The sequence below is a fragment of the Typopeltis vanoorti genome, chromosome 1 (genome assembly GCF_054136105.1).
Source record: "Typopeltis vanoorti isolate ZY-2024b chromosome 1, IOZ_Tvanoo_1.0, whole genome shotgun sequence".
NCBI classification, from domain to species: Eukaryota; Metazoa; Arthropoda; class Arachnida; order Uropygi; family Thelyphonidae; genus Typopeltis; species Typopeltis vanoorti.
The window spans coordinates 164,510,145-164,535,754 of record NC_143549.1 but is presented as its reverse complement, the minus strand read 5'-3'; the positions used below and the strand labels follow the sequence as shown (position 1 = coordinate 164,535,754).

Genomic DNA, 25,610 nt, shown 5'->3' with positions numbered 1-25,610 from the left:
TAAATGAATGTTTTGCATTTACTACTACATAATTCCAAATCGCTAGATTATAGTTAAGGAAAATATCTATTAGAAAAAGAATAATTTTTATTTTATTTAATTTTTTTGTGATTGATAGGTATTTCAATCCTTTTCTTAAGAATGTTTGGCATATTGAGTGAGACTGCAGCTAAGAATAGAAATATAAAGTTGTTTCAGATGTCAGATTTTTGTGGTTAAGGTTTTGTGAGTTCAAACTGTTATCAATTATTAATTTGCAACTTTTTCATCACAACAAATGATGCCAAATTAGCTTTTCCCAGGCTTAAGAGAGAATTCAATGCCACTAAAAGTTGGTTCTGTGTATGATATCATAAAAGGCATTTTGCTATTGTTAATGCCTGTCTGACGGCGATGTTGCATACGGGTTGCTTATTAACCTTGATTTAATATTAATTATTAAATTAATAGCAATTTTACATTTGGTATATTAATAGCAATTTGGCATTTGGCATATTTACTTTTAGTAATAATAATGAAACAAAATCTCTAATTTCTTGCTTATTAACATGAATGTAACGTAATATTTTCATGTACAGTAGGATCCGTTTATTTTGTCTAGATTAGGTGAGCTGTACGTAGCTGGGTGATAAAATGTTTTCTACTACATCTGATGGTTTTCGCATTCGAATCGAGTTATGTTACCAATATAAATATTGGTGACGTAACTTGATTTGCCAGTATTTATCTATATATGCATGTACACACACACACACAGTTTCTAAGTGATATTTTAGCACGCTTTAAAACTCTAAAGTCTGTTTTTCTTTATTTTTTTTTTAAATAACATTTTGCTGTTCATAATAATTTCGTTTTGTGTAACAACATGCTCTCTGTTTAATGGTTCAGAAGAAATCACTGAACAGTACTTAATATTTGAGAAGTGTTTCTTCAATTTATTATTTTACATTAACTGTTATGAGTCTCGTATAGTCTGTAGTTTCAACTAGAATGAAAACACGTGTGGGAAGCTAAGACGATGATTTATAGCACGTGGATATGAAAAGGTTGAAAGACCTGAGCTCGAATTCTGTTTACGTTTCACACATCCTAAACAGAATTCGACTGAATGCGAATTAACCAGTCTCATACAGAGGTCTTCACCTCTGTATGAGACTGGTTAAAGGGACTTTTCCTAGGAAACTCTGGTTTTATTTTCATGTAAAACAGACAAATCGGCAATAGACCAGAAGGAACTGACAGTCAATGTGATCTATGGAGACAACATTAACTGTGCTGCCATAACCAAAATTAGGTGTAGGAGAAACCAACTTATTTGACTATAATTGCCGATGCAGAGAAATACGCTTAGAAAGAAAGATGTGGAATAAAATGGCAAAATTTATTAATGGTTTGAATGAAAAAAAAATTTTTTTTTGAGATAGCTAACATTGTAAAAAGAAAAAAAAAAAAACAACTTACCTGTAAGAGTAAGTGTTGTCAACACAAGTAGCACCATTTTTGCAAGGATTGAACTCCTTAGAGCAAAAATTGATCTTCTTTTCACAATATTCACCTAAAACATGTAGAGTATTACATAAAATAATTCAGCTAATTGTCGTACACAATGAAAAACTTCAGATATTATTATTATTATTATTATTATTATTATTATTATTATTATATTGTCCTCATCTGTACTGAAGTCTATAAGAAGATAGTCGGCCTTTATTCTCGCTTCCCCATGTAGTGACAGAGCGGAATTTTATAAAAGCGTTATGCGATTTTCGAAGTGATTTTACTTGTCAAGATGTAACCTTCGATGTTTAATTGATTTAAAGTGGCTGATCATTTTTAGCAATCCGTCCAAATTTGAAGCGAACAGACATCAAGATGGATTGCAAAGAACTTACTATCATCACAACTTCTTTAAGAAGTGAGTACAAAAGAAAATAGCAAATTACAATCTGTGGGTGTGGGTTTTGAAATAATATTCAACATCATGGAATTTTATTGGGCAGGTGGAATTCTGAACATTTCAAATGGAAGTGCATCGTCTGGACGGATAACAATAACTCGATGCGACTTTCAGCTTCTTAAAAACAAAATATAAGACCAAAAAGCAAACCATAAATGACTCTTTAACTACTGATAATAGAAATATTTTCATAATTAGCGTGCATAAAAAAGCAATTATTCAATAAAAATAGTTAGTTAAGAACACTTTGCGCTGACTAAACACAATGAATATTAAAAAATAATTTCACATTCTTTGTGAAATAATTGGCGGGGAGAAATGGCGAGAGGAGAAGCGTTATTTGTGTCGGAACAATTAAGGATGGATAATTATGTTGGCGATTTGTATCGCATCGCAAGAGAGTCTGTGTTATTATTTCTATTAGTCTTCATTAACTTCTTTTTATGGTATTTAATGATGTTTAATTATATCAATTGTATGATAGGTTTTTTTGTCACCAAAGTACCAGTTTATTATAAAATAATCAGCCATTATTTTAAACCGATTTAAAAAACAATTGAAGTTTTGAATGTGGTCGGAGATATCCAAAAAACAATGTTGAGTTGATTGATGCAACTTAATAAAACTGAAATGAAATGAGTCTCAACAGCTTGAGTACCCTTATGAACAACTAAATCAGCAATAATATAAAGAAAACCTTCTGATAAGCAAGTTCCGAGAATTTACATCATCAAATACGAGTAAGTCAATAAGTTGCTGCTATTGACCTGTATGTGTACGACCCTCCTGGCCAAACATTCAAAACATTCCTGCATTACTGAAGAAACAATTCACAAAGGTCAAAGATCAAAAATATTTCAAAGACGCTAAGAAAACACATATTTCGAGACCATTACTAGATAACAGAATGGAAGAATAAACAAATTATTAAAGAAAAGTTATTTACAATGAACAAGAACCAAGAACGAAATCACACTCGTAATATGACAGGTGTCATATTCTTGATTTGCAAACTGCACGGAAACAATGCACCCTCTCCATTCTCCACACAACCATTAGATGCCTTCACAAAAAAAAAAAAAAGATCTCATCTTACAGATAACATCGAGGTGATTGACATCCACGTTCTAGCCGAAGTATCTACAACCAACGAGAAAGCACATGACTGAACTTTCCAGTCTTCCGATTATTTAAAGCCGTCGACAAACAAAACTAGACAGTGGAATAGGGTTTATATATCAAACAGAAACACATGGTAAAAGAATCTAACTATAAATTTGAACGGGAGAAGTATATTTGCATTGAAATAAATAATGGTGTCACTTAACATCAGCTGATATGAAATATTATTTGCACATCCGCCCAACTAAAACATTTCAAAGTTTTAAAACGAACTCAACCGACACCAGCGAGTAGAGAAACAGAACTTAGTGGAATACTTAGCAGTAAATGGATGGCATAAAAATTATGAGGAAGAAGAAATGAAGGGTCAAGAAAATGCAAACTATGCTTTATTTATTTATTTATTTATTTTTATCAAACATTTAGTTCTCAAGACTAACATTTTCAATTTTTTTTTTTTTGACTCTCCAAGATGCGAAACTATGAAAGATCGAAGCACACACTAAGCAATTACAAATAAATTTATAGAAATATTCAATTCACCCTGAGGCAAACTTTGAATAGTATTTTCGATATTTTCATTATTAATAGGTGTGAGTGTTAAAATTTGTCTTTTTATTAATTTCGACTTGTTACGAAAATCCCATGCCAACAATAGATTTTGCAAAGAATTTCACTTACCTGTGTATCCGGGGTTACACCGACACACGTAGCTTTCGATCAGATCAATACAGGTGGAATTATTCTCGCACTTGTTATCCACACAATCGTCTACGTTCGTTTCACAGCGGTCCCCTTCATAGCCAGCTGGACAATGGCAACTGAGGAAAAGAAATGATCAATTACAGCATCTAAATGGAAAGTGTTCGCTTGCCACAAACACCTGACTGCAAATAAATGGAATCAGATTTCCGAGAAAAGTTTTTCTCTGAAAATATTCCATTTTCTTAAGCGGTTTTAATTTCGTTATTTTCAGCACGATTTTATTATATTGAACTGAGATTATATTGAACCTAATGGCCGAAGATATTTACAGAGATCATTCATAATTTAACCGTTGTTGTTATTATTTTAACTGATTCAAAATGATTGATTGATTAAAAAAAAAATTAAATAAACAACATCGATTCTCTCTCTCTTTCTCTCTGTCTCTTAATAGTAATTCTGATTTATCAGAGACAACCCAGTTTCTGAGCTTTATGCATCAAGATCGGAAATTATGGACTTTGCCGTAGCATTTTATATAATAAACCGAAGCACTGACAGACGCATTGAACTTGACGAACAAAACGAGGTTGCACTCGCAAGCCTTACTAGTAGCTGGCCTGGCAGAATGAGTAGAATATCCTCTTTTCAACAAACTCTGGTCCGAATGCCATTGCAGCATAGAATCTCGTATTAGTGTTTAAGTGACACAGACCAATATCATGATTATTGAAGGCTTGTAATGGCACGAAATACCATGTCGTTCTCCAGAACATTTCAAATTATCTCACCTTTCTCCTCATCTTCACAGTAACAAGCAGTAATTATGTGCTATAAGTTCCCAATTTTTTTTAGGGAATGGAGCTGAAAATTCCATCCATAAAACAGCACTAGTAATTTATTTACGACGTAGCTTGTCTTATCTTATCTGGTGTTTTTGAGAAAGTGGCTCTTGCGAGAAAAATTGTGCAATTCATTGCATTTGAACAAGGGTGCTCAACGGTAATAAGCTCGAATCTAATTTTAATTTCCTTGCCTAGAAATCGACCGTTTCTAGAAATAAATAAATTGCTCATATATTTAATAAAAGTGCTGAGAAATCTGGTAATTAAATCTATTTCAATAAGTAAGTTTATAACGAGAAACGATTAATTGCATAATTAGAACAGGCGACAATTTCGAAATTTATTGATTCAAATCATGGAGACATTTTGGCAATCTATACCATCAATCATTTTAATTAAGTACGCAATCTGCCGTTCGTGTGTTTGACATCTTTCGGTTTAATTTAATGAAATTCATTTGAAAGATAGTTGATTCCAAAAATTATTAACTTCGAAAACTTGATTTAATAAATAAACAAATCTTATTTACAGGCAAATCTCTCCTCTATCCTCTTGTGAGTGCTTTTGCAAAATTCGGTTTACAGGAATTTGATTTTTAATAAACTCGCATTTCAGTATTAAAAAACTCAGGGAATCGAAAGGCAGAACTTATTTCACTCATCAAAAGTTACAATCTCCATGTGAGATTCTCTCACATCGTGTTTAGAAGTTACACCTCGATTTATTTTAAGGTTTATGCTAATTCTCTGTTCCTTCTCAATCTCTGATAAACTCCTTAAATGAAGTCTTCCCTTGGTTACTTACCTGAACCTTCCTGCTTCCAGCACTTTGCAAGTTCCTCCGTTCTCACATGGATTTCCGTAACATGCGTCTATCACGTACTCGCAGTCTCGTCCGTGGTAACCTGGAGAGCAAATACACTCGTAGTCACGAAGAGGGCGTGGTTTGCAGGTGGCCCCATGCTGACATGGGAAGGTGTAACAGGCGTCGCACTTTGCCAACACATCAGGCTCTACTTTACCTGTGGAAAGACAACATCAGTATAAAAATGTCAAGAACCCTTTAACTATATTTTCCAATACTTATTTACAAAAATATCTGAAATTATTCGTGAATTTTAGGGGAAATGATTGGGTTATGCCTGCCGTGTCCCGCGGAGAAACCTTACAGCTTTATACGTTATTTGGATTCTTTCGGGTTCAAAATGTAGATCAATTCGTGTGTGTGTTGTACGTTTTTTTTTTTTAAAAAAAAAAAGAAAAAAAGACTAAGATTCTTATGCTACTTGAAGAATAAAAATGCAGCGAGCGGAGTTTATTCAGAAATTGTATTATTTACTGCGTGATGAAACATTCAATCTGATTTGTTTCTTTGTTTTCTTTCTTCATTATTTTTAATTGATTTAGTCAGGCGCTATGTGCGAAAAAAAGCATGGTCTACTTTTCAAGTCTTATTTAAAGTAGGAATTCAGCCAGATTATTACGCAAATGAATGTTAAACTTTTCCCAGAGCTATTTTCATACTCTTTTTGACAATATCATGGACTTTTACCATGCCATAATGAATCTATACCGTTATTTCTTTTTTAGACTGCACAAAGAAATCAAACCATCCGAATATCGCGATTGAAATACATTTATATAGATGGTTAGGCCCTTATTCTGAGAGGCATACGAAACATAACAACAACAACAACAACAATGCAAGCCTTTGCATGAAAAGTCTGAATTCGAATTCCTTCAGTTGAGGATGAGAGGAACTTTTTAGCTGAGTTTGAGTTTCTGGTCAGAGACGATAGATGAAGGTTTTATCCCAATGATCTTACTTGCATTTCAGAATGCAATTAATCCTAAACATCGGCGACAATGCAGTAGATGGTTGGTTGAGTTTTTAAAAATGCATCTTGAATTTGATTCTCTGAGCCATGGCAGATGGGATTTCCAGACAAGCTAACGTCTCAAATTCTAGTAATTATTATTATTATTATTATTATTATTATTATTATTATTATTATTATTATTATTATTATTATTAATTAATAATAATAATAATAATAATAATAATAATAATTATTATTATTATTATTATTATTTAAGAATCACTTGTTAATTATGACTGGTAAGTCATAATTAACAAGTGATTCTTAAATAGCATTTTATTTTTAACAATGACTGAATTGAAAAATTTGAAATTTAAGAGAAGGGAAATAATATTTATTTCATAGGGGAGACGTTTTTTTAAGAAGTAGCGGATGATGTATAGTTTCTTTAAAAATATTAATTTTTTAATATTTTAAAAATCTCTTATAATATAATAAATAATTTATTCTTTTGTAGCGTAAACGTTTGCAAACGATTATATTAAATTGAAGAAACCCCCACAAATATTTACACCCTTTCTCTTAATTTCCTAATTTTCAGCGTAAACATTGTTAGCAATAAAATCGAATAAAGTAAATTATGTTCCAATCTGAAAATACGTATGGCCCATGAGAATGGATCACTCAAAAATAATTAATTTGATTCTAAAAAAAAAAAAAAATCGAAGCAGATAAATGTTCTTATTATTCATATATATACTGTATATATATATATATATGAATAATAAGAACATTTAGTCTGATATTTTATAATTAAAATTCATGAAAATAATGTAATTTTCTGAGTTTCTTTCATTTTCTCTGAATGCTAAACAAGATACCTCTAAATAGCTCATATACAACAGGAATATATAACGTGATGAGACGGGGGGCAAAAGAACAGTCCAACTCTATCCCCTGATCAATCGCAACAGCAAATTGGATAAACGCAACAAGCTGTTATTATATAAGATGGTAATTCGACCAGTAATCACATATGCATCCCTGGCATGGAGTCACACATCCAAATCTAACATCCAGAAACTACAGAGGATACAAAACAAATGCCTGCGGATGATCTTAGACGCCCCATGGTTCGTCAGAAACACGCAGATCCACAGAGACACCGGAACCCCTGACATCCGTTCTCTCCTTCATGACCATGCGGAAAAGTTCTTCAGCAAGGCACATTCTCATCCCAATCCACTAATCAGACAAGCTTCCGGTTATAGTGAACATGACTATCAAAAACACAAATGACCCAAGGCAATCCTGCTTTCAGCAGAACAGAGCTAACTCCATAGTTCACAAAGTGCGAGCATAAGTCTCACAACCTCCCCATCAAGCTTCTCCACACAGATAAAGGGGAAAATAAAAAGCATTTTATGCTTCACCCAGCAAGCCAGTAACGTTGTTGTTGTTGTTGTTGTTGGGCAAAAGAACTGATGAATACCCTTGGAGGGTAATGGATGGCAATGCTGTAGCCAATGAAGTTCTAACTGAGCCTCGGCTATTGCTGTTATCCTCCTGCCATGATCAGAGCTTTAATAGCTCAATAACACCTTATCCCTACACTGTCCTCTACAGATAACGGGAAGATGAAAAGCATTCTTGCTTTGCCCCTTTAAGCCAGTCCTTATAAGGACTAATTTGTTATGGGAAGGTGAAAGAGTTAATCGACCGTGAGATGCGGTGATTAATACTCTGTGGTGGGGAGGGTAATGGACGGCAATGTTGTAGTCAATGAAGTCTAACTGAGGCTCGGCTATTGCTAATAATATGAGTACGCTCTCTTAAGGTTTTTGCCTTAAGGGAGCAATTTGAGTCTCCGGGGTTAGTGTTCTCCGGCACGGCCACTGAGGGGCTTTGTCGGTGAATGCTTTTCTTCGGAATTTGAGCGGTTCTGCTCGGCGGTGGTAGGTGGAAGGCCATCACTGAGTGGAGCCACCGCTGAGATGGACGGTCTTTCGCCCACGATTGAGTGGCCTAGGGATCGTCCGAAATTTTAGAGACGCCTTTACCTTTAAATAAGGCTCAGTGATTAATACCCTTGGAGGGTAATGGATGGCAATGCTATAGCCAATGAAGTTCTAACTGAGGCTCGACTATTGCTGTTATCCTCGTGCCATGATCAGAGCTTTAATAGCTCAATAACACTTTATCCCTATACTGTCCTCCAGATAACGGGGAAGATGAAAAGCATTCTTGCTTCGCCCCTTTAAGCCAGTCCTTATAAGGACTATAAGAAATTTGTTATGGAAAAAAAAATGTACGGCGGTTTGATGGCGGACGAAGTGAAGTCTGATTTTGATTGTTGATAGAAAATGTGATTTAAGGAATTTTTGACCAGTTAATTTACAAGTAGTAAATAGTTTTGCTACTATAAATAAACGGTTTATTTTCAAAGAGGTCTTTATTATTCTTATACATCGAAGAATCAGCTACGCAGAGGTTTACCCAGGTAAGTCAACCGAATTTACAACAAGGGCGATACGCTAGGCCTACTGCCGCTAGTATCGCCATTGTTTCATATACTGTACTAGGTAAGCAACTATCTATCTATTATTGTGATAAGGGAAAGGCATGTCCTTCCCCACAGAACAAAGTTTGGGGCTAACCATGGAGGCACCATATGAAGAACTAAATTAAAAAAAACTTCTGGCTGTCTTCAAACATGTAGGCAATCTACTGCACATAAATGGCCAGGAAAAGTCGTGATTCATCAAATAAACGAGATTGATACAGATAACTCTCAACTCTCAGAACTTCTTCCCAGCATCCCTCAAGACAGCACCAGCGAAATAGAAACAACAGCTGATGATAATTCCCTCGCAGATCACAATGATTATCAGGAGGTTCGCGCTCGCAAAAACGCAAAACTGCAGCCTCTGAATCCCCCAAAGCGGATCGAATGGAAGAAGACGGTCCTGTCCTGGATTCTTTTACCTCCCATTATTCTGCGAGAAAAATAAAAATAGATGTCCCTAAGGACTATGATGTCTAATTTACAAATTTCATACAGTCAAGCGAAGAATGTCACAGATGGTATTAAAATCCAACCTAGGTCAGTGATGGATTATCGAAGGTTAACTGGTAAATTAAATGCCAAAGGTATACAGTACCACACCATTTCATTAGAGTTGTCTCGGAAGACGTATCCACAGAAGAAGTTGCTGCGGATCTATACCAGCAAGACCTACCACCCGTTAAGGACAGCAGAATGACCAAAAAAAAAAGACAAGACTCCAATGACACTGGTTTTAGTAGAGATCAGTCAAGCTTATAAGCACATATCTGACCTGACATCCATCTGTGGACTGAAAATTACTATAGAATCATTAAGAAAAAGGGCTTCAACAGGGCAGTGCCATAGATGTCAAAGGTTTGGCCACGCCCAGAAAACGTGCAAGGCTGAATTCAAATGTTTAAAATGTGGGGTCGGCCACCCAACAAATACATGCACTAAACCAAAATCTACCCCGGCTAAATGTGCCAATTGTGGCGGTCCTCACACTGCCAATTACAAAGGATGTGCTCACTATCCAAGAAATAGAAAAACAGAAACATTTTCTTCCTCACTCAGCACACGTACGTCAGAGATTACTTTACAGCCTCCTGAAGAACAACATAAAAGGTCAGACGCCCATCTGCTGAAGCCAGAGGTTCCCAAACGAGTAACTCTGCAACAAACGTCTAGGACATATACGGATGTAACTCGTTCTAAACAGTCATCCCGGGAACACCAACACCACATACAAATCTGACAGCTATCATTACCTCTTCACTCGCAAATATGGTGTTGGATTTTAGCAGATCCAACCCTTCACCAAGTTATACTAATAGCTTTCTAAAGGATACACAAGCCATTATCTCAGCGCTCACCAATGAACAGAAACAAATTAAAACCAGATTCTTTGCAGATCATAGAATGGAATGCGAATGGCCTAAGGGGTAAGGGCTAAGTGAAACCCATCTGCGACCATCAGATAATCCCAAAATTAGTGGATACCAGCTGTATAGAACAGACAGATTATCCTGTAGACGGTGGCACTGCTATTTACGTAAAGAACTACATTAATCATCACTCTATAAATATTCCACCCACCACAAATCTCGAGTTACAGGCAATGAAATTCCTACGTGTTCGGTGGGTAATCTAAAAATCTTCGCAGTTTACAATCCTCCGCAAAAAACATTACTCTTCTCAGATCTGAACGCCGTAGTCGAAAACAGGGAGCCTGTCATCATGGCCGACGACTTTAACTCTAAGCATCCTGACTGAAATAGCCGTTCTGTCAATAAAAATGGACAGATACTAGCCAACTACCTCAGACTCCAATAATGTGGTTGTGGCAGGCTCCACCGAGCCTACCCATCATAACACATATGGCCGGGCTGATGTTTTGGACATAGCTATCCTACGAAATGTAAGATTACAGTACAGTATAATGACACTCAATGATTTATCTTCTGATCACAATCCCATTCTATTACAGCTGGGAAATCAAGACAATTTGTTTCCCCCTCCACATTCTTTCATACCCTGGGACAAACTATCCAAGGTGCTTCCAAAATATATTGGTCCCGTGCCGATAATAAATTCAACAGAAGAAATTGAAATAGCTGTAAAGGATCTAACTAAACAAATTAACATAGCCGTTGCAGCAGTTACTACTTCCACAACTACCCGCAGACCAAATCACTTGCCAGAAGACATCATGAACTTGATCAGAGAGAAAAACAGAGCAAGAAAGACATATCATAACACCCGAGCACCCCATGATAAACGAATCTTGAATAGATTTAACTCCGCAGTAAGAGATGCCCTCACAGAGCATAGAAGTCAACTTTGGGGGAAAAAATTGACTTCTATCTCTCCTGATAACCACTCCATATAGAATATAATCAGAAAGTTTAAGAACAAAAACAAACCTCTTCTGCCTCATCCATACCGATGCAGATAAAGCCGAGGCAGTAGCAAGAAATCTAGAGTCAATGTAAACCCTCTTATGACCACCTCGACTTCAATCACATATACAAGATCCACCGTCATGTCAGATCTACGCTTAAATCGTCTATCATATACTGTAGTCAAATTGCACCCACATCACCTGCATAAATATACGCCATAATCAAGAAGTTAAAGAACAAAAAAGCTCCTGGACCTGATGGAATCACCAACAAGGTGATGAACACCCAGCACAGCTATTGTGCATTTGACTAACACAACAAACTCCATCTTTCGCTACAAATATTTCCCTTCCCACTGGAAGTTAGCAGATATAATCCCAATACATAAACCTGGAAAAGACCCGAAATCACCTCAAAGTTATAGACCAATTAGTCTCATCTCAAACCTGGGAAAAATTGCCGAGAAAGTTATTCTCACAAGGCTCCAATAATTAGTGCACAGGCTAAAAATTATTCCTGAGGAGCAATTTGAGTTCCGCCAATCTCACAGTACCACACAACAGATATATAGATTGGTGGAATATGTTACCACAGGATTTAACTGGCGTCAATGCACTGGAGCTGTTTTCTTGGACATAGCCAGTGCATTTGTTAAGGTTTGGCATTATGGCTTACTACACAAAATAATATCTTTTGGTACACCATTGGGAATGGTTCAACTAATCAGGTCATACCTTTACAATAGGCGCATGCGAGTCAAGTTGAATGGTGCACTCTCAATACAAAAGTACATCCTGGCCGGAGTCCCACAAGGATCTCTACTGGCATCAACTCTTTTTTCCATATATATATGTCTGATACTGCGATACTGGCCAGATCTTTAAAACCGCATCTAGCAATCAAGAAACTGCAGGAAAATCTACTGCTAATCGAACAATATTTCACCAAATGGCGACTCCAAGTAAATCCTCAAAAGAGCGTAGCAGCTATTCGCCAAAAGACCAATGTTTCCTACTGGCGACATCCTCCTATTTAACACAAAAATCCCATGGTTTACTGAGATCAAATGTCTTGGTGTACTGATGGATAAAAAACTGACTTTTAGCTCCCATGTCAAGACTATTTGTCTAAAGACATCAAAAATCATTGCCCAGCTCTATCCTTTAATTAATAGGAACAGTAAATTGAGCACCAGAATCAAGTTACTTATATATAAAATGATGTTTCGTCCTATACTCATCTATGCTTCTCCGGCCTGGAGAGATACTGTCAATATCAATTATACTCAAACTACAACGTGTGCAAAATAAATGTCTCAGAATGATCTGCAACGCACCATGGTTCGTACGTACTGTGCAACTTCACTGGGACACAAATATCCCCTATATCTATACCTTCATGCAGACTACAGCAACTAAGTTCTTCTCAAAAGCATCTGTGCACCCTAATGAACTAATTCAACTAGCGTCAAATTAGGACGCAACAGACTACTTTAAGCATAAAAGACCAAAAGCTATTTTTAACTGCAACTCCAGTGATTAATCCTCAGGCCCACTCAGGGCGAGAAACAGGCTCATAAATCTTTTCCCACTCACAGTTCTTCTCATCAGATAGCGGGGAATATGAAAAGCATCTGCTTCACCCTTTAGGTCAGTAATGTCAAATTTGTTATTATTAAACACAAGATTATGGAGCTCCAAGAGTTCACTCAGAGACTTCAGCCAGACGTTGTTTTGATAAATGAAACACATCTGAGGCCATCGGACAGCCCAAAATTAGAGGACTCTACAGAACTGACAGGCCAAATTACAGAGGTGATGGCACTGCAATCTTCATTAAAAATTATATCGAACACCATGCAGGGAACAACCACTAACCTCGAGGTTACTGGTGTGGAGGTTCTTACTAGCTCGACTGGCTGACTGAAAATGTATGCAACATACAACCCACCGCAAAAAACACTACTGCACACGGGTCTGGATGCCATCCTAGATGCTAGAGAGCCCATCATTATTGCTGGGAACTTAAACTCCAAACACCTGGCATGGAATTGTAGAACCACAAACAAAACAGACGCATCCTCACCAACTACACAGGATTCAATTGCGCTGTCGTCGCAGGTCCCACTGAACCTGCTCATCACAGCCCGAATGGCAATGCTGACATCTTGGATATAGCCACCTGCAATATGTTAAATTTCAATATAATTTAAGAACATTGAACGAGCTGTCATCAGATCATGATCCAGCTATTACAGCTGGGAAAGCAGCACAACCTGTCTCTCCCCACACTCATTCACATCCTGGGAAAAATTAGCATATGCACTCCCAGAGTTCATTGGCGCTGTTCCTCCTATAAGGTCAAAGCAAGAAATTGAAACAGCAGTCAAAAATTTTACTCAGCAAATTAATGCAGCCGTAATGGCAGCCACCTCTTACACAACTCACTCCACAACAAATCAGTTACCAGAGGATATTATGAACCTGATCAGAGATAAAAATAAAGCTAGAAAAAGGTTTCGCAATACGCGCGCTCCTCAAGACAAAAGAATTCTTAACAGATTAAATGGAGTTGTGAGAGACGCCCTCAAAGCCCACAGCGATCGACTATGAGAGGATAAGTTGGCTTCCTTCTTACCTGCGGATCACTCTATTTGAGGACTCTTGAGAAATCTCAGAAAAAAAAAATCTCTTTCCTCTCCGCACCGGACCTGGGCCTTGTGCACACGGATGCAGAGAAGGCAGAAACCATTGCAAAAACTTTAGAAGAATAGTGTCGACCTGCTTATGAAAACTTAAAATTTCAACCACTTGTATACAATTCATCGTCATGTACTAAAACTTCCTGATGCCCAGAGACATGTACTAAAACTTCCTGATGCCCAGAGACAGGTACTAAAACTTCTTGATGCCTACTAGCAGAAATCTACGAAATCATTAAGAATATTAACAACAAAAAAGCTCCTGGTCCAGATGGCATCACCAATAAAGTTATTAAACTACTACCCCGCAGAGCCATTCTGCACCTTATCAACATAATCAACGCGATTATTAGATTCCGATATTTCGCTTCCCCGTGGAAAACTGCTTACATAACCCCCATTTATAAACCAGGCAAAGACCCACATCTACCGGAGAATTATCGTCCCATTAGCCTGATTTCAAACCTGGGAAAGATCGCAGAAAGGGTCATCCTCACCAGACTCCAATCCATAGTAAATAAGCTGAATATCCTCCAAAATGAACAATTTGGATTCCGTCAACATCATAGGACCACTCAACAAATCCACAAACTAACTGAATATATTACCACAGGCTAAAATTGGCATCAACTTATCAATATATCGATATGGTGTGGCATTATGGTCTGCTCCACAAGCTCGTCGCCTTTAACATCCCACTACAGATGGTACAGTTGATTCAGTCATACCTCAGCAACAGATTTATGTAGGTCAAGATAAACTACACTATATCTACCAAGCGCCCATTCTGGCTGGTGTTCCGCAAGGATCATTACTGGCCCCAATTCTGTTCTCGATATTTATGGCAGATATTCCACACAATCCAATGTCATCTATCTTGGCCCTCTACGCTGATGGCACAGCAATACTAACCAGATCTCTTCGCCCACACCTAGTCACCAAAAAACTCCAAGAAAGCCTACAAATATTAGAAAAATGGTTCTCCAATTGGAGATTACAAGTAAACCCCTTGAAGAGCATAGCCATGCTCTTCTCCAGAAGAACAATATCTCCTACAGGGGACATCTTCCAGTTGAACACCAAAATACCTTGGTGTACTGCTGGACAAAAGACTAACATTCAACCATCACATCGAGGACTCGTGTGCAAAGGCATCAAAAGCCATCGCCCAGCTCTATCCGCTAATAAACAGAAACAGTAAATTACACGCCAGAATCAAACTCTCCTCTACAAACTGATGATTCGTCCTATAATCACGTATGCTTCGTCAGCATGGAGCCATACTGCTGATACTAATATCCTCAAACTGCAGAGAGTGCAAAACAAGTGCCTTCGTATGATTCTGAACGCCCCATGATTTGTCAGAAATGTTCGACTTCATCGGAACAAAGACATCCCCTATATACATACTCTTTCCTTCAGTCTCTTGCAGCAAAGTATTTCCTAAAAACGTCTACATATCCCAATCCACCGGTGCAACAAGCTGCTGACTATGATGAAACGGACCTGTACAAACACAAAAGACCTAAAGCCATCCTGATTTCAAGAAATGATCTATAATCCCCTTGCCCTCTCAGGGCGAGCATATTGCTCATAAACTTTTTTTCTTTACTGTATCCATTCAGACAGCGTGGGAATATGAAAAGCATTTTGCTTCACTCTTAGAGTCAGTAAAGTTGAAGTTCAAATTTGTTATAATTTGTCATGTCATTTAAGTATTTAAACTACGTCATGTATTGTGAATCACAGTTTCTTTAATTACAAGAAAGGTTTTAAGCAAAAAGTGTTAAACAATCTCATGGGTAAAGGTATTAATTTTGTTGCTTTTGTTCTTTGTAAAGTAAGTTTCTATGAAGTGATTATGACTAGCTTTTCGAGATGTGACAGTAATTATTAAAGGGATATATACCGCACGCACGCACACACACACACACAGACACAGAGAGAGAGAGTTAAAATGGATTTCAAATTATAATTACCAGTGCAGATAAAGCTGTTAGATGGTGCTGTCAACACCAGTTTATCTTTCATGGATCGGGGTTCAGCACATCGAGCAATACCGGGTTCGATGTAGTCCTTCTTGATCCATTCAGAAAGCCAACGAAGATTGCAGTCGCAGTAGAGAGGATTGGCACCAAGAGCTCTGTTTAACAGTAATCAACATTATTAGTGAAATTAAACTACCCAATCAACACACACACACACACACACACACACACACACACACACACACACACACACACACACACACACACACACACACACACACACACACACACACACACACACACACACACACACACACACACACACACACACACTAATTCACTTCTATATACCTTGTATCGCATCCAGATTTAGGATAGATTCCTACTATATATCATAATTTTATTAAAAGAAATTTGTTACGTATGTGAAATATTGTTTCTACAAGGCGCAGTATTTTAAAATCATCTCCCACGAAACTCCCATTGCCAAACTAAGCAAATGCCATTTTATTTTGCTGAAATTTTTTAGGGATGTTTTGAGAGAACTATTTATTTTCATTTAAACTCAACCACAGCAGCTTTCTAGTGAAATGCAACATTGAACAAACATTACAAATGGCTGGGAAAAGTGTTGTATGAAGCACAACCTGTTAGAGTGATCATTTATGAAACAAGCACTTCGAGTTTCTACTGCTGACATATCTTAAAAAGAAAGTGAAGGGATTAGCATTCTGCAATGCCACGTTTTTATGAAGTCGGTGGGATTCACACAGACCTCTGAGTCAAATACTGTTTAGCTAACGGAAATGCCAACAGAAGAGCTGATGACCAGCAAACAAAAAAGAAGACAGAAGATTGAACGAATTCCATAAATCATAGATAAGTGCATACGCTTGTTATTGTTCTAGGATTTTCAAGGAAAGAACTCAGCAAATCCTACTCTGCCGGGATTTGCTGAATGCATTCAGGGAAACACTACAAAAACGTTCCGAACAAGAAACCGTTGTAATACAATGAATTTTCTTTTATCTTTCATATCCCTTGGAGACGAACTAAAAATTCATGAGAGGCGGCCAGACCAGTTTAGAGATATCCGTCGAAGTCTGTTCTTTTGGAGCAGCGCTCTTTGTTTGAGTTTATCATAGAAAACACGAAGCAGAAAAATATACATTGGCTGTTTTAGAATCACCAAAAATCAACTATGTGCAACATAACCCAATTTGTTGTCTATCCGGATTATTTGGAGACTTTACAAGTAGGAAAAATATTAAATTTCTGTGGTCATGAGAGGCATTTTAACCTACTATAAATACTTCACTGAAAGAGACTGTTGTTACGGATACTCTGTTTCAGAACATGAAAGGCTAGATTTTTTAAAAAATAATCCTACAAAAGATACTAAAGAAACTGGGCGTTGCCTTCAATTTTATAAGCATTACCAGTGTTTTTTTAAACTGCTTTTGTAGAAGAGTATAAATACAAATAAAGAATATGTCCATAATCAAATGGGGAGAATGATATTTCAAACATAACACTCGAAATAAATGAAAACATTTATTATAATATTTAGTTAAATATTGTTTAAATCATATTGTATGAGATCGTATACAGTCTTAGTCTGAGAGAATGATTCTTGTTCAGAATGTCGTGTTGTGAAGTCACTAAGCTTATTTCCTTTTAAAATATACAGGTATATTCCTAAGTTACATGTCAATCTTCAGTTCTAGTCTAAACAAAACACGCACATACACACAACATAATAATAAATAAGCACATAATAAGTTTTTTTTCTATATAAACGATAGAATTTCATGCATATATGATTAACTTATCAAGGGTCATAGAGTAACACTCTTAACTCTAGCCAGACATTGACTACTCTTATCTCAAAAATCAATAGGACAATTCGACCTCTTGTAATTTCCATTTTAATTGAATAGTTAGCCACTTTTATTCGACGGAGGAGTTCATAAGAATACAGGCTGCCAACATGGAAGTATTAATTTCAATCAATAAAAGAACTATAGAGTCTGAAAATAGTGAAAGAAAAAAAAAGGCAACCAAAGAGTGTCCTTGTCTTCTTCTCCCACTTTCCTCAGATAGCTTATGCTTTCGACTAAACTTGAAACATACTTGTTCTAAAGATTGCAAACATGCTTCTATTACAACTACATCTACAGCTCTTAAATTTCATCTGATTCATCCGACTGATCTTGTTGCTTGTGCCCCTCTTAAGGTTTTTATTACAACCGAATAAAAATGGACGGGGGTGAAAAGGGAGAGAAAATAAACTACTACAGATCATGTTATTCAATTGATTTCGACTATATTTATTCCCCAAATGCCTTATCTACTACGTATAAAAAGTGATATTTCATTAAAGATCTCATATATAAAAGTGAGCCCATATAAGTAGTACTTGCACCGGAAAGCAGAAGGTTAGTTGCAATTTACAGGTTACTACTTGTCTGATATTATTATTTTAATTTTATATAATTAAAATAATATAAACTCTGAGATTATATTATGTATAATAAAGTAAATCCTCTGAGAAATCTGTAGTTTATAATTGAGCTGATGGTCACCAATGAGTTTGAAGATTAGATTTCAGGGAGAGAGAGAGCAGTACAAAACTACCATCATGTCACGAGCTAAGCATTATTGTCTGAAACTGTATGAGTTCTACGTTCGATTTTTCACAGTTGTAGCCTACCAAGCTAAAGCAATTAAAACATTACATTAAGATCGGAACAAAAAGTTGGGATAGAGTGAGATTGCCAAGTATGTCTTTAGAAGCTTTGGCAACTTTCTGCACATTAGTTCCTAAGAGACGTGATTCCTGAATAGGATTCACATACTGTATCTTATTGTAATATATTTTAGGCGGTTTTACTACCCAGCCAGTCGTTATGTTTATTTGGATCATTGGCAAACAGGAAGAGAAACGTGATGTTGACAAAAGTCTACATCCCTGCAGCTCACCTCTTGTTGAATATGTATAGCTTCATATTTTTCTAACGGAGTATACAATAATAAATTTCGTGAAAATTTGAAAAAAAAAGCTCACTAATTATTGAAAAAGTTATATTAAAGATATTCCATCTTTCTTTTACGTGTTAAGCCTAATGGCCTATTACAGCTAATTTGAATTTTTTTGTAAGCTGTTTTGGAAGATAAACTGTATTTTCCTAATCCGCTATGTCAGTCGATGTATTTTTTCTGTAAAATCTAATTTATGGGAAGAAAAACCCAGGCAATTCCTATGAAACTAGACAACTCATTTCGATTGAAAGACCTGATTTCAAATTAATTTATAAATCAAGAAAATCAGAAACAGTGAAATAGTAGTCACAGATTAATAATGAGTAGGACATACTGTTTTAATTAATTTAATTTGTAATACCTACATATGGGTGATTGAAACGAGTTCTCTGAAAGCTCCATCCGGTATCATGGAGATGTCATTCCCCTGCAGTGATCTGGAATAGAGAAGTCTGAATTTATTTAAAGAATTTATTACATCATAAGTAGAATATATAAAAATACTAAAACCCAAGTAAACTTGAGTAATGTAATGTAATGCAATAGCCATGTAAAGATATCAACCTACGATGATACAACCAAGTGCAGGACTTACTATATTTTGATAATTATGAGAGTCAATGTTTGCTTATAATGTCAACGTCTTTTGTGCAAAGCACGAAAGACGTGTGTTTGGATTTCTGCCTTCTAGTCTGTCGTTTAAGTTGAATGCATGAACACACACACACACCATTCCATGGTGTGTGTGTGTGTGTGTGTGTGTGTGTGTGTGTGTGTGTGTGTGTGTGTGTGTGTGTGTGTGTGTGTGTGTGTGTGTGTGTGTGTGTGTGTGTGTGTGTGTGTGGTAAAAAAATCCTTCCTGCATCCATATGATACTGGATAAATTAGGCTGTCTTAAAATAAGGCCAAAAATTCTGTCACCGATACTTTTTTTTTTCTGGACGAAAACCCAAGCGAGATAATAAGTTTATTCTGAATTTTAGCGAGGGAATTTAAAATTCATTTAGAATGGAGCTCGCTCTGGTGGAATAACTTAAATCCATGGACGGATTACACACAAGCCAGAAAATATACAGCTCAGGGTCCTCATGTCATTACAACGATCTCTCAAAATCCATTAAACCTCCTGAAATTTACTGAATACTCTTAAAAGTTGTAGCTCAGGAACCACAGCATTCCTAAATGCGTCTTGCTTAAATCCTGAGCTACAGATTTCTTAAGTACAATCTCTCTAATTCTAATCTGTAACGTCTGAATACGTAAGCAAAGGTTACTATTCTTATACCCTTTGCTTACGTATTCAGAGGTTACAGATTAGAATTAGAGAGATTGTACTTAAGAAATCTGTTTTCAGCGCTCATCCATTGTTTTTTTTTTTATTATTATTCAATAGTGTCGAGCATTACTGACGTTTCGTCAAAATGGAGACGAAACGCGTGTGTAAAGCAGGGGAGGAGAAGATGTGGGGGATACAAAAGTCGATCTGTACCTTAAGCATTTTCTCGATCTTATATGCTTCAAAAGTAACTTTAAGAAATAGTAGTCATCTTTAGGAATGAACAAATAAAACAGATAAATAATCGACCTTTAGTAATCGACATTACGAAATGAGAATCAGAACGATTTCTGACAAGGTCTCTACCCCCTCTACAGAGGAGGCCAAACTTACGCTAATTATGGGGTACGTAGAATAACTTCTTTGCAGTAAAGGTCAAATAAATCAAGTGTTAATCCCACTCCGTGTAAGTGTTATAACGCTCTAAATTATAAACTCGTAGACACCCATTACAGAAGTGATTTAGCCCTTTCTATGATGTACACACCTCTGGGGGATTCCGAGAAATTATGATGGTCTTCAGTTATTATAAGCAATCTTTTTAACATCCTACTATGACTTACAGCTCTATCCGATGCTTTCACAAACATTCGTGATTACTACTTAGACAGTTAACAGTACATTAGATTATTAAATAAAAAAAAAGGAGAATAATTACTTACAATATCCTTAAGGATTTCAGGCCTCTTAAGCTGTCCACTTGTATGCACTGTAGTTTGTTGTAGCTCAGTATCCTGCAAGGAGAAAGTAATAAACAGTTGTATATTTGTCTGTTACGTTTCAGGCAGCATCTAAATTTAGAACCACGTTACAAGAATGTAGGAAAAGAATGAATGGGAGACGTGTTTTTTTCTTGTTGCCATCTGTTTCTCTAACAAGGAAAACAGTGCTGGAAGAGGCACACCTCCCTTTATTTTAAAATTTAAAATTTTTAATACGTCAATCTCTTTTTCATCGTGCAAGATAAATATAAGTTTCTGAAATATTTTTTAATATCATATAAGAATGGAAATTATCAAATTACTTACAGTGTCGAAAGTTTAGTCAAGTTGATGAAGATATTGTTGGCCAGGATGGTGATCTGATTGTTGCTCAGGTCTCTATGAATGATAAACGGTAAGGCAGTTCAAGATGAAATTACGAAAGAATTCATTTGCTCAGATTTTTAAAAAATAAGAAATATATCCAGTTATGATATTAAATTAACTAGAATTAAATTTTATCGCATTCTACAATCTCACATGATTAAAATTCTACTTAACTTTCATGGTTAAGAAAGTGCAATGTTACAAACAAAAACAACTAATTAATTGAAAGCCAAGTTAATGGAATCTATAATTACAGAGTACAGTCGCGATAATCTCTGCGTTAGTTATCTGAGGTAAAATCTTCAACTATAGAAAGAAAGAAATATAGCGGCAAGAACAGAAAGATTCGTTTCCGAGAAACGTTTTGTATCAGATCTAGTTTTTTGCCGCAGGCGACAACGGTACTTAATCAAATCGTCAGTCGGCGAATCGTTAATTTTTATTTTTCTTGTATGCGCATTTATAATCTTATTTCTTATTTTAATCGCAACATAAAGAATGTATAAAGAACATTTCAAAAGAGGAAGTGGACTTACGCCAGTTTTGGTGTTTTCGTTTCACTGCTTTTGTAATTATGTCGATTATGGCACACATACCGATTACTAACGTGTTATCCAGGTTTAGCCTTTAAGGAATTTCTAGTCATTGCAGTTATTAATAACTTAAAAACAAAATACTAATTATCGGTTGAGCATCCCGTTATCCTGGTATTTGAAAAAGCAGTCCAAGTATTTCCGCCAATGCATCTACCTATTGGGATAAGCAAGAAAATTCAGGGGCGAATTCTCCATGCTTGCTATGTTAATTGAGAAAGAAGTACCATTTATTTGTTAATAAATGCATGCATTTATAAGCATTCCACTTAGGCTTTTATTTTTGTAGATAGAAGACGTCTTAAGCTTTCGCGGCAATAATTGAGCTTTGCGTTGTGTATCGAAGGCCGATGCTTGCTCGTCTAGTCAAAGCTACTTTGGCTTGCTCAGTTGTAGGAGCTTCCAGGTGCTGGCAGCAGCCCTGTGATTTCATACGCGCGCATAGCCATTTCCCGTCGTCTCACTCTGTTGCTTAAACACAGGCCATACGCAGTAAAAGTAGCTCTAGCCAGTGAGCTTCAGCCAGCCTTTACAAGTGTGCGTGATGCTTGGGAAAATTAAGTTACAATCAACTTTTTATGACGATGTTATTGACCAGTTCATAGAGAAGAACCGTAGGGTAGAATTTGTATTCAAGTAGCTAAATTGAAAAAATATAGAATATCATTTGTAAAATAAATGTTGAATTTGTATGATTAAATGTACATAAATTTCTAAATATATAGTTTTAAATGGTCAGTGTTCATTATTCCACTAATCAGACTTCAATCACATCTCTCACTCCCTGAATGATAACAAAAGCAAGCGTGAATTTCAAGACCAGCATTCACTCCTGTTGTAATTCTCTAATTAAAAGCCCTAGAGGGTGAACTAATGAAAATAATCGGCAATTCTAAATGTACCTCTACACTGAGTTAGCTTTGTATTAGGACCCCCTCCCCCGATTTACATATTAGCGCAATATCAGTGCGGCTACTTTAAATGGGAAAACCTATCCTCTGTACGTAATCAGTAAACGTTTTCCAGTAATGGGAAAACGTGGCGACGTAAGTCAATTTGACCACGAGGGCCCGGAGGACGGGTGCCAGTATTTCGGAAACAGCTGCGCTTGTTGATTACTCCAGTACTATTGTACCAAGGGTGTACAAGGACTAGATTAACCATGAACACACATCCAGCAAACTAGTATCTTAGCAACGACGTGCAACAATCACACAGTTCACCCACCAGTACAACAGTGGGGTAGTTCGGCCCTTTTCCACATGCACCATGCGCCGTACCTTGCTTAACCCGGGATTCCACAGCGGAGACCAACAAGAGTACCCATGATGATGGCATTGCAAACAACGCCTAGCATGGGCCAAGGAACGTCGGCAGTAGACCCTTGCCAGATGGTAGAAGACAGTCTGGAGTGACCATCATGTCCTATTTCCTGCTGCACCATGCTGATGCGGGTTCGCATTGGCGTAAACAGCATGAATCTCTATTGCCTGGGTGAACAATTGGGGTTTAACTGGCCGGTAGAGGTAGTGTTATGGTCTGGGGAGCTTTTTCTGGCATGCCGTAGGTCCGTTGGTTATCATCCTACAAACACTGAGTACTAAAGGATCTGTTAGCCGACCATCTCCATCCATATCTCTACCCTGACCACAGTGCCATATTTCAACAGGACAACGCACCTTTTCTTCGGGCTCGTACAATACTGAGTGGTTGGAGGAACACGACAATGAATTCACTACATTGCCTTGGTCCCCAAACTCCCCTGACTGTAACCCAACTGAACATGTGTGCTTAGAACGGGATTTGAGAACTGCTGATCCTCCTCCAAGGAATGAGAGTGAACTGACAGAGTTGCTGCAGCGGACATGGGTCGAGTTACATGTGGAGGATGTGTAATCTGTTGCTAGGCGTCTGCGAGCAGTGATTGCACAGAGAGGTGGAGTGACCAACGCGTTATTAGGTGGGTGTTCCTAATGCAAAGATAGCTCAGTGTGCAACTCAGCAAACATTATTATGTTTGGCTTTCAGTGGCGTAAATTCAATACATATCGTGATTGGATGTGGATTGTAAATCCATAATCACGACACGCTTTCCTTCAGTCCGAAGGGACCATTAAGTGCTTGTCCCCTTTTTCCTGACGATATTGCAATTATATCATTGTTAACTTCAGTTGAAAAGTAAAGATATTTGAAGCCTAAAGACATATTCAAGCAACCATGCTCACAGTGGGATTCAAACTCAGTAAATGTAAGAATAATTATTGATTAACTATACAATAATCGTAGAATTTTCACTTGGCCACCCAGCACACGCATTCTAGTCATATGTAAATATATAGCCAGCATGAAGTACTGTATTCTTCCTGCATCTTGAACGGAGTCAATGTTTTTTTAAGAAGAAAAAATAAATATTCAGGGATGAATATTTTACTCCTGAACAGGATTTCTGTCCAGGACAAAAGTAAATAAAGAATTGGAATGATGCAATTATTTTCGATAATTGCAAAAAAAGACAATAATTGTTTGTAAGAACCATATTTACTGGTAAACTTGAAACTCAGCATTTTGCACTTCTGAATTTCATAAAATTAAGATTTAAAAGTAACCAAAAATTAATATTAGGGAATGATTTGTGAAAAAAACTTATTAAAGTTTATGAAGTAATTACAAATATTTCATGGCAAAGAAAACTTTATGTATTATAATTTTTTAAAAACTAATATGGGAGGGTTTTAGCTGGTTACTTTTTTTATTTTATTTTATTTACTAGTTTTTATTTTTTGGTTTCTGAGAAACGGAAGATAAAGAACAATGTAGGCCTCTTTTTCAAGAAAGCAATGGGTATATTTTTTTCGTTTTCCAAAGATTTTCATGAACACTCAAATATTGGTCAAGATTTTCCATAAATTTGAGGACTGCCTGAAAATTTTGCCAACAAAAGTTCACATGAAATGATATGTACGAAAAAAAAAAAAAGGATTACTCCCATCATCATTCTTGAAAATATAGGGATGAATAGGACAGTCCATAAACGAGTCAATGACGACAATTTTCATTTAGTACACCTGAAGTGATTCGAAGAATATATTGCACTTAAGAATCCTTCCCCCTTCCCCAGCCAGCTCAGTTTTTAGATTTAAATATTCTGAGCACAACCTCGGGGTAAAGTACTTCTCGGTTACAAATGCCTTCATAGATGATCCTATGAAGGCATTTGTAACCGAGAAGTACTTTACCCTCAATTAATATTTTTTTTTTAAATTTCATCTACGCTCGATATTTGTACAGTAGTAGAAGTCTGACATGTACAATGGTTTACTCCGTTCACAAATTACTGAAAATATCTGTGTTCACTTTTTTAAATACTATAATTTTCTGTTAGATATAAGAAATTGATTATTAGTCGAGTAAATAATAAACCTCAGATGAAGTTTATTTATCGTGAATTAGCGATGGTAAAAGTA

The 25,610-nt window shown here is 36.5% G+C and overlaps 1 protein-coding gene across 3 annotated transcripts in view; it reads right to left on the bottom strand.

The window, feature by feature from the left end:
• Nucleotides 1-25,610, bottom strand: part of LOC150110598 (protein slit-like) — a 225,022-nt gene that overhangs the window by 8,165 nt on the left and 191,247 nt on the right. For all 3 annotated transcript variants that reach the window (XM_090395071.1, XM_090395078.1, XM_090395085.1), the window contains exons 24-30: nt 21,494-21,565; nt 21,128-21,199; nt 19,495-19,566; nt 16,079-16,242; nt 5,434-5,650; nt 3,761-3,900; nt 1,462-1,555 (exon numbers count right to left, since the gene is read on the bottom strand). In XM_090395071.1, the coding sequence (XP_090251197.1) occupies nt 1,462-1,555; nt 3,761-3,900; nt 5,434-5,650; nt 16,079-16,242; nt 19,495-19,566; nt 21,128-21,199; nt 21,494-21,565 (831 nt within the window). The remainder of the gene's footprint in view (nt 1-1,461; nt 1,556-3,760; nt 3,901-5,433; nt 5,651-16,078; nt 16,243-19,494; nt 19,567-21,127; nt 21,200-21,493; nt 21,566-25,610) is intronic.